Source organism: Mesitornis unicolor, unplaced genomic scaffold (genome assembly GCF_000695765.1).
Source record: "Mesitornis unicolor isolate BGI_N332 unplaced genomic scaffold, ASM69576v1 scaffold15425, whole genome shotgun sequence".
NCBI classification, from domain to species: domain Eukaryota; kingdom Metazoa; phylum Chordata; class Aves; order Mesitornithiformes; family Mesitornithidae; genus Mesitornis; species Mesitornis unicolor.
In genome coordinates, this window is record NW_010184121.1 from 29,178 (window position 1) to 40,074 (window position 10,897).

Genomic DNA, 10,897 nt, shown 5'->3' on the forward strand with positions numbered 1-10,897 from the left:
TCTAAATGATAGTGGTTTTGATAGTTCTTCTTTTTGCCCTTCGTCCTTGTCAGGACTGACCTCCACCTTCCTTCATCAGGGAAGTCCCTCGCTGCCTTAGAAAGCAGGAGTGGCAATAATTCTTCTCTCACAAAGAGTCTGTGCTCCCTTTGCACATAAATGCGGGGAAGTTGCAGTCTGTGCTCATTAGCACAAAAGGGACAATACAGTGTCCCTAGCTCCGCTGTTTCTGTCTGTCAGCAAAGTCAAGAGAAAACCGCCACAGCGCTGGGTACATTCATGGTGGCATCCCCAAGCATTTTTTTGCACACAAAGGACTGAACATTTTGCTTTGTGAAACAACATACGAACTTCAGATCACATGTGTCCCTGGCTAGCAGGGGATGCATGCACAAGCTCGTAGCCCAGCTTTACCCGGGCTTGCTCAGACCATCACTGACCAGAAGCCACTTGTGTCTGACAGCTCACCCGCTCCTGCACTCAGCTGTGGGCAGCAATGTCTGCCACAAGCACAGAGCAGATGACAGAGATGTATGTGTCAGGGAAAAAGATAGCAGGTTCAGCCTTTGGAGCTCTTCCAGAACCTGTATTTTTCTCTTTATTGTTTTAAATGCTGACCTATGCAACCTCTTACATGTACCTTCTACATCTTCCCTTTGTTTTTTTTGTTGGGGGCAGGCAGCAATCGCTTTTATGATAACATTGAAGATATGATTGGGTACAAACCACTGTCATTGATTAAATGGTGCTGGATGGTCTTAACTCCAGGTATTTGTGCAGTAAGTATCAAATAGCAAAATCACTTGTTTTAGACATTAAGAGAGTTGTCTGTGCATGTTTTTAGAATTTTGCTGCTGTTTATAGGTCAACGGTTGAGAAAAACGCCTATTGATTTGTAGCATATGTTTTAATTTAAAAACACTCTGTAGGCTCTGTAAAACTTGTTAAATTTTCTTTGAATTGTGATGAATCTTGGTATATATAATCATAGGAAAAAAAATAACTCAGGGCCCTAAATGAACATTTGCCAATTGTATTGGAGGAGGTTTTTTCCCACTACATCGCTAGTATACCCTGTGTCTACCCAGCATAACTCAAGCTCCTTCAGACTTGTATGGGTTTCCTTGCTGCTTCAGCCTCCTATTTCCTTCTCTCTCTTTGGGTAAGTAGACATTTTTCAAAGCAGACAGGACGTTTCTCCTAGCAAAAGTAGTAGAAGAGGCCAAAAGCACATCTCACATGCATGAAGAAGAGGAAGGAATTTGCCTTAGCAGAAGCTAGCAGTACTGGTGCCAACTCTGGCAACCTGCTGCAGCAGAAACAGGGACAGAATTACAAAAGAAGCCTGACCAGATTGCCCATAAATCTGATCCACAGGTGCTTGAGGATTAGACACTAAAACCTTCCAGCCATCCAATACGTACATGATAGCAACTGCAAAACCACAGATGCTGGGCACTTGGAGATCCCCGTTCCCTTGAGCTCTGCCAGTTCATTTGCAAACTTGGGAAAAATTTCTGACTCATTTTCACCAACTCTGAAATGAACTCAAAATCACTTGCTCTTGAATACTGTTTTCACCACTTTGGAGAAAAGTGCATAGTAACTTTTCTGTATTTCATAAATTTAAATGGTCCAAACTGCTTGATTAGACACGTGTCAAATTGAGAGAGAGATATTTGAGCTTTTGTGAGGATGAAAGAGTTGGCCTGCAGAACTGCAGATGCAGACAGTGGATTAAGGCCGCTTTGAAAATTTTGGCTTTCCTTTTTCGTCATAACAGGTTGGAGAGAGCGCAGCGTGTGTTACTTAATCACAGCTGGTTCACTGTAGCAAAACTTAATCTTTCCTACCCAGGTACTGTCTGCCATCAAAGTGCAGGTTTTATTGTCATCAAGAGGTAAATAGGATTTAAACTTGAAAGGTTGCTCATTTCTGTGGAAGGCACTGAGACATGTTATTTAAGCTGTACACAGATATTGCTGGGTTGGTTTTTTTTCTCTGACTGAAAAGCTTACCTCTACTTTCCAACTTTAGGGAGACAGGCCTTGCCTAAACAGTCAATCATTTTCTTGTTACTAGGCAGTGTTTTTTTCAAATATCACTAATATGTTTCTCTGCTTATTTCAGGGAATCTTCATCTTTTTCCTGGTGAAATACAAGCCTTTGAAATACAACAATATATACATATACCCTGACTGGGGCTATGGCATAGGGTGGATGATGGCACTCTCGTCCATGATCTGTATCCCTTTGTGGATCTGCATTAAGCTGTGGAAGACAGAAGGCACTTTCATAGAGGTAAGATATATTTTCAGATTAATGATACTAAAAAAAAGAAGTGGGAAGGGAATGTGAATCCAAACCAGCATGAGAGTAAGCACAGTTTAATCAAAAAAGCAGTGCCACGTACCTGTTCCAGTGGCAGTTGGGTTAGGCCTCTCAGGCACTGGAGGAATGAAGCACCTGAATTTTCTCTGTTTTCTTAGAATCACAGAATTGGTTAGGTTGGAAAAGACCTTTAAGATCATTGAGTCCAACTGTAAACCTGACATTATCAAGTCCACCACTAAACCACAACCCTAAAGCCCCATGTCTACACATCTTTGAAATACCTCCTGGGGTGGTGACTCAGCTTCTTCTCTGGGCAGAAATTCTTCTGAATTTCTTTTGGGTTTTTTTGCCTTCACTGCCTGTGGTAAACTAACAAATGCTATAGCTCTAAGGTGCTCTGTTCCTGCTCAATTTGTAGCTTACAATGTCTGTAACATCAGCTAAATCCCTCAAGAAGGCATGTACTAGCAATTCATTCAGGCCAGCTGCCTTCTTTCAATGGGTTTGGTAACTAATGTTTGTGCTGGCAGGATTTTCCTCCAGGAGCTGGGTAGCAAACACTCACATATGTCTTCTAGACAGTTTTCCTGATTACAGTTCTCTAAGTGAGAAATAGAGGCAAAGAGAAATATTGAGTGCAATTTACTAACATTTGGTATCAGGTCATCTCAGCCTAGGCTGAGGTTAAGATTATTACATGTAAGAACTTTTATCCAAAGGAAGACAGTGAAGGGGCTATAATGGAAGAAACAAGAATCTAAATCTTATTCAGCCATTTGGGATTTCTCATAATGCAGAAAAGCCTGGTTCTGTCATCCAGAATTCCTTAGACACTAGTCAGTAACAGTGGGAATACCAGCACTGCCTCCTTCTATCTCAATACATATACGGAGGGGACTTTATTCACTCCCTTTCATGCTTTCTCAGGCTTTCTGATACTCTCTGGGGTAATGCTAATGTGAAGAACAAGACAGTAGGAGTATCTGTACTGAGGGATCCTGAGCCTCATAAACTCAACTAGCATTTTTGAAAGATCTATCTCACAGTCTATATCTACTCTTTCAAAATTCTCCTCCATTCAGAACCAAGGGGTATGACAGCTGAGTATGGCTGAGTAAATCTCAAGGTAATAGTTACTACTTTCCTGAATGGAGAATCTAACGTGCAGTTTATTGAGCTTGCTGATGACAGTCCATATTGAAGTGACTCCATTAAGCTGATTAAATAAGGCCTGGAGACTACTTGGGTAATCTCTCCTGTGGGTATATAAAGAAAAAAATGAATTGTCCACAATATAGCACGTCAAAAGAGGAATTTTTACACAAATCTTAACATCAAATATTTCCTTAATGCATCAACCTGTCTCTGCAAGTAAACAGACTCTGTTTATAGAATCTTGTTTTGCATTGCCTTGTAGCCTGAAGCGCTGCAGACAGGTCTGTATGTTTTCCATGCATGAACAATGAGAGGGTGTTTTTCATCACAGCTGGGAGCTTCTCAGGGAGCCAACATCCTGCAACATCTCTGCTCTCCAAGGTGTAAGCAGCAATGTTGCTACTGACATTTTTGCTATAAAAGAGAAAGTTCTCAGCTGAACACATTTGCTTTCCTTTAATGTACCTTAATACACTTTGGCAGTCTTTTATTTGTTTGGTTTGGGTTTTTTTTCAGTATCCTTTGACTATACCATGAGAAACAAAACATATCCATACAACAGGCCTTCCCCAGAGCACTGTGCTGACCTTCTTCCTGGAAAGGAATGTTACTCTAGACCAGCATGAAAATTCACTTTGCCTTTTTCTTTGCCTTCATTCTCTAGGCTTTGGTTTGGTGTGATTTGGAAAGAACGGCATGGTTCGGTTCTATAGTTTTATGGATGTGTCTGTAACAGGGAAAGGAGAAGCAGACATGCAAGAAAAGAGGTCTAAGAAATGCGAGTCTGTGACCGAGAAAAAGATAATGATTTCCATTTTCTCCAATTTTCTAGAAATTCAGGAAGTTGATTACACCTAGCTCAGACCTGAAAATGAGAGGGAAACTTGGAGGAGGAGCCTACATTGCAGCAATAAATGACTGCGATGCCAAACTGAAAGGAGACGGCACCATTTCAACCATTACAGAAAAGGAGACACATTTCTGAAAGAACTATCTTTTTTGTTATATTTTTTTGTATAAATGAATAAATAAATTCACTTAATTATAGAGGCTGGCTTGTTTTGCACAGAATTTTATTAACCAGTTAATTTTAAAGTGAAAATTGTATACTTGTTTAAAAGTGATTTTTTAAAATTACTATATAAGTAATGATTATGTAAAAGAAAAAGAAATAGTATTATATGGTATGTTAGTGATGACTTCTTGTAATATGGTGATTTCAGTAAATGTTTTTTTTAGAAGTTAGAAGGACCTGTATAATGTGCTGTAAAACTTTTCTACTTTGATTTCTGGCAGGTGTAATGTTGTCTAGAGATATGCATTCTAATCTGTAAGCATTTCAGACCATTTCAGCTTTTAATGTATGTCTATAAAGGGGACCAGAATGTCCTTTTGGTTTTCTGGAGGAAATTGTGAGGGGACGGGGGGATGACTTGTAACTGCTCTTGCATATTCCTCTCTAAACAAGGGCTGTCTCCAAAGTCCCTGAAGTCCAAGGGAGCCTTGGCACCCAGCTGCGTATGGGTCAGCCTTTTCTTAGGCCAGGACAGGTGCCAGGCTGAGCTTTGCCCCTAATAAAGCTCTTTGTTCAGGGCAAGGTTTGTGGAGCTGACAGGAAGCACCGCCTCAGCTGCTCTCATTGCCTTCACTCCACCCTCCCTTTGCTTCAACAGGTCTAAAAATGTGGTGGAATGGGCCCACTTCTGAGTCACTGCTTTTCTGGAGATTGGATAGAGAATGTTTCTTACGAGCTATGAATTTTGCCGCCCTTGTAAATCAATGGTCTCTAACATGATGTGTACTGCTTCAGGAGACCTCTAAAGCTTTTCCATTTTCAATAGTGTCTGGGTGGACAGTACTCCATTTCGGTTGACACTTCCCATCCCCTGAAGTTAAATGTGTTCTATGCTTGTAGAACAGGAGATGAAGGTTACTTCATAAATGTGGTGATGTTTTGAAGGAAAAGAAGATCAGGTTCAGAGCTCTGCATATCTCGGCCTCTCTGTCCATCTCTTATCTGCTGGTATATCTGTTCATTCCCTTCAATGGAAATCAAGGATCCTGTAATGACAATGTCTAGCACTATATAGCTTTTCTCCTCTTCAAGGTACTTTCTAGATACTTTCAGATTAGGCCCTGGTTGCTCTACCCCGAATGGTATCAAGGGTTGCACTTAGTCAGAATAGGAGTTGGTTTGGTGGAAGGCTGGAGTAATTGGTCCTTAATCATGGAATACCAGGTTGGAAGGGACCTCGAGAATCATCTGGTCCAATCTTTCTTGGCAAAAGCACAGTCTAGACAAGATGGTCTAGCACCTGTCCAGTTGAACCATAAGAGTGTCCAACGCTGGGGAATCCACCACTTCCCTGGGGAGATTATTCTCTACGAGTGTTCCAGGAGGTAATTTAGATATGGCGTAGATGATGACAGGGATGTTGTGACTTCTCTGTTTTGCAAAAGGAGCAGTATTTGGTTTGTGATATCAGGTCTTATTTATTCTATCAGTTTTATGTACTGACTCCCTTTGATTTACAACAGATTTTGTATGCGAATCCAACCGATGGATGGTTCCTACCATGAGGTATGCAAATGCTGGTCCTAGTATCAAAATCTCTAGACTATCTTTTTTTTTTTCTTCTGCCAATATTCCAAACCAATTTGTTCTGGACAACTTTTATTCTTTTTTTCTTGTCCTGTTTATTTAATGGTTGTATGAGAAACCTGTAGAGGAATACTGTACTACACTGCACGGTGTCTGATGGGGAGAGACAAGCAACAGCCTAAGGGCTCAGAAGAAATGTCATAAACTCTGCTGGCTTCTCTGCAATTCAAAATGACCAAAGCTCAGATACCAGCACCTGGAGTTATTAGAAACAGAAGTGGCTGCTGGCCTTCTACAGAGGAAAACATTTCACTAGAAATCACTAAGTGTACCTTAACATTACATAGAACTGAATGTGTAGTCAGCATTTCTTTGAGATATTACGGTTACCTCTTAAAAAAGCATTTTCATAGAATCCCTTTGTCTCAAATCACATCATTAAATCTAATAGATTTGTTTAATTTTACTCCATCTTACTTGTATTTTTCGTGTGGTTAAGGCAGAAGTCTAAGAGAGCACTTCTCTACTACAATTCTACTTCAAATATTTTAAGTTCTGCTTAACTTTGTACAACTCTATCATTAGGAAAGGACATTTTGACAGAGCCTGCCTTTACGAAGGCACAGAACCATCACCTTGTGAACGCTGGCCTCCCTCATAGGGAGTCTTCAGCTGGGCATCCAGAACTGGAGGTTACCAATGAAAATCACAGATCCATGGGAAAATGACACTTCTGGAAGAGAAATACTCCCATAAATTGAGTTATATGACTACAGAAAATACAACAAACCAACTGAAAGCTGCATATTGACATTGCAAAAATGCCCACTTCAAAACATTAAAACATCTTTGGAAGTTCTAATCAGTATTTCTAATCTAGTGTCCCTTCCCCATCTTTCTCTCCACTCACCAGAGCTGCAGAACTAAGGCCCCAAAGCCATGGATGGATGATGTTCCCTCCCAGAGTAAACGCCCACACGTTTTCTTATCAGTGAAGGCTGTGCAAATGTAGATGCACTGTTAGGCCTTGATTTCACTGAAGTTCAGTAATCAGAACTCCTCATGAACGTTTCAAGTGTGCCAAGAGGTGGAACCCACACCATTCAGCTGGCCATCCATTAGACACGAAATGAAAATCCCAGACGAGGCAAGATTGTCCTTTGAATCATAACACACACTGCTGTAGCAGAAAACAACCCCAACAACTCCTTCCTTTTTACTTGTCAAGGTACTTGGAAGTGTTGTACTCATCCAAATATCTCCACAGGAACTATGTGCTCTGTACAGAACATGCTTTATATTCTGCTGCTATGAACCATTTCACCCGTAGCTTTATACACATACATATGGTTTGGCATGGTCTAAAGTATTATGCAGTGTTACTAATGTGCTGTGCTTGTAAAGGTGTGCATTTAATATCTGACTTGTTTAACACTTTACTGATTTTTATTTTTTTTTTATTTTCTTTTCTGGGGAGGGATGTGGGAGGGTAAATTTCCTAATAGTATTTGTGTTTTGGTTTGGGTTTGGGGTTTTTTTTTGGAAACAAAATGAAGGGGAAAATGCAAAAAAAAGGCTATATTGTGATGATTTTTTTATGCGGTAGAAACAATATTGCCCTTTTCTGAAATATCTGCAGTATTATTCAAAATAATACAATAAAAATGAACAACCACTAAGGTTCATGTAACATGTTATGCAAAGAAAGATTCTGTTTGGTTTTAGAGGGCACCAGGTTTCGTCTACTTACCTGTTTTCAAAAAGGAAAGGAAATGGGCAAAACCCATGCTATGTATTGAGTTTACATCGATGTACGTGACCCTCACCTAACCAATTAAATAATCACAACTACCCTATTAGGGCAGACATATGTCCCTTGATTTTAAATGGGGAACTTAGAAACAAGAGAAGAGTGCTAAATTTGTGGCTCAAGCAAACTGGTTTCCTGAGCTCACAACTTAAAGTCCCTGTTATTTAATAGAAATCCATGCTGCCGTGGCAAAGTGCAGATCTGCTGCCACTTTCCTTAACAGCCCCTGTCCCTCCCCACTCCTGGCTGTGTTTTGGTGTGGATGACACTGGCAGTGTTAGCAGAGCCACCTCAGGAACCCAACTGGCTGTAACTTCACCCACCACAACCACCAGGTTTGCTCCAAGTAACCCCAGCTCATTGCCAGGCCACGCAAACACTAACGCCAAAGGAAGACACCACAGGAAGATGAATGCCACCTTCCAGCTGCGATGTACCTTGTGCTGGATTCACATCACCTTCTAACCGTGGCCAATCCTGTCCCCTTGATCATCTTTTCTGCTATGATTTTATGCTTTGATACTCTTCTTTCTTATGTCACTGGCCCATGTACAGGGAAAAATGCTTGCTTTAGTGCATGGCATAATGAAAAATTCCAATACTCTGCCCTGAGGCACCCTATTATATAGTAGCCTGCCACACAGGAAATGAAGCTCTTTTCTTAAAGGCTCTTTCTCATCTTGATTAATGAAGCATGGCTATAAGAAGGAAAATATCTACGGATTTTGGCAAAGCCTTTCAATTCCTCTCTGACTGAACCAACCACTCTACCTAGCAGCAAAGATACCACAGGAATGACATGCACATTCTCCCCAGGGTTGATGAGGTTGCACCCGCAGCAGCAGCCCACGGCAGACCTAGGTTCTTGGCCCCCATCTTGCAACTAAATATTGAGTCAATCTGAACGTATCAGGAAATTTGGCCTCAAGTGTTGATGGCTCCCCATTCAGAGGAATACTTGAACTCGGTCACCATAGTGCAGCATCAAGTCTAGTGAAGACTTCTAAAATCACCGATTTCTGACTAGACCAAAAATGGCTTGGTGGATTATAGACTTGCTCATTTGGCTGGAAGAAGTGAAAATCTTCACTAAGACAAATATAAAAAAAGAGAAAATTGGCTGAGATTCCCTTTAAAAAAGGTTTAGAGAAGGCTGAAAGTCTTGAGGAGGTGTAATGCAAACTGCTTAGACTCCCCAGATCTGCATGAATACGAAGGGGTGAATGCTAACAGTGCAAGCCAGTTTCCAGCTCTTCTTTCAAAAGCTACTCTTAAAATATAAACTACTCATTAGCTAGCTAAAAATGTAAACTATTCATTAGTAACACAGCAAAAGAGACTAAGATTTGGGTGCTGATTTGAAGTGAAAATTTGAGGTGTTGCACACCTCTTTTCTTACATACTTTAGTTTAAAAAGGCTCAGCTCCTTTGTTCTCCGAGAGCTGTGATCAACCTCAGCTGTGTCCTGCACTCCCCCAAATAATTCTGAATTCCAGGCCCACCCACCTCCTTGCTGCCTGGCCATGCTCACCTTGATTGCAGAAGGCTGCTCTTGGGCTTTCAAGCAAATTCTCTGCATCTGCCCTTCTCAGTTGCCTTGGTCATCACATCAAGTTGTCCATCCTGCAAACAGAACAGCCTCGAGTTGTGGTGTTGGTACTGCCAAATCAGAAGCCCAAGTATCACACGTTGCCATAAGTGGAAGGAACAGAAAATGTTCACATGTTCCTAGAAATATCTTGCCAGCAATTGTTTTTAGTGCTACTATAATGCAGGCTAGAAGCCTGCATGACCCCTGCTTCTCAAAGGTACTACTGGTGGAGAGGGTCCTTCTGCACTGTGACGAGGTCCATGGCTTTTAAAATGAGAGTCCCCTTGCTACTGTGGTATACCAGTTAAACGAGAAGATAGGCATAAAGACAGCCAAGTGTTCTTTGCTATAAATGGTTAGTGACAAAGTATTGGGGAATGTTTTCTATTTCTATCAGCTTGCTGAAATACAGTCTGTCAGCCAGCTCCCCAGCACTGACCACAGCACTACACAAGAGACACAGCAGCTTCTCTTAAAAGTTCTTGTAAAACTTAACAGAAACTCTGAGAGCTCTGGCTTCTGGCTGATCCCTTTTTATTTGAATGAAAACACACACTTCTTCATCATACTATACACAGATGAATCATCCCTCTCCTCTTCCCAAAGGGCTAAAAACTGTCTGCAATTAAGGCATGCCATGCTCAAAGCAGCAAACTGCAGCTATTCAGGCAGACACCTCCAGGGCCAATTCTAAGTTTGGTCACAGCCACTGGCGTGCAATTTGGCTGTGCTCCGGTCAGCACTAGCATCAGGAAGCCCTGGCACCCATGTGCACAAGTGGGAGGTAGAGCGAATGAGGACAACACAAAGCACGGTAACAGGACACAGTCAAGACTCTGTACCACTTGTGCCTTCACAAGCCTTCTGCATTAGAAAAGGTATTCTGCAGTTTAGTAGTATGTGATAGGAGACGTCAGGGTTGCTCTTGTGTTTACATCCTCCCATCTGTGAAGCAGCACAACCGGGCTTCTCGGCCAGAGCCAGCTCAGCTGCACGCAGAGGATCAGGAGCTGCTGCACAGCACCACCTCACTGAGCTCTGTTTGCACAGGCATGCCAGAACACTGCAGTTCTTTCTAATCAATCCCTACTCTCAAATTAATTTGGAGGAACAAATATATAAACGTCAACAGAAACATGCCCAGGAATTATTTTGGGCTTGCTTGGTTTTGGTGGTTTGTTGTTTTGTTTTTTTTCCTTTTCCAGTGAAATCTGGTTTGATTTTTGTGTTGAAACACAGGCAAAAAATACAGTCCAAACAGTGCAGTAGCAGGTCACGAAGCAGAAACCAGTCTACTAAGACATGCAAGGGACAACTCATTTCTTTGTGTATCTGCAGGGATAAAAGCATGATGTATTACAACTGACATTTAAATCAGCTTTTAATTTTTACTGCTTATTTTTAG

The 10,897-nt window shown here is 41.4% G+C and overlaps 1 protein-coding gene across 1 annotated transcript in view; it reads left to right on the plus strand.

Moving 5' to 3' along the window:
* LOC104540532 (sodium- and chloride-dependent GABA transporter 3) overlaps window positions 1-4,891 on the plus strand; it is a gene marked incomplete at its 5' end in the record, with an annotated part of 16,765 nt that extends 11,874 nt beyond the window's left edge. The window contains 3 exons of the mRNA XM_010184367.1: window positions 679-779; window positions 2,131-2,301; window positions 4,322-4,891. Of these exons, the coding sequence (XP_010182669.1) occupies window positions 679-779; window positions 2,131-2,301; window positions 4,322-4,474 (425 nt within the window). The remainder of the gene's footprint in view (window positions 1-678; window positions 780-2,130; window positions 2,302-4,321) is intronic.
* Between the last annotated feature and the right edge of the window lie 6,006 nt (window positions 4,892-10,897).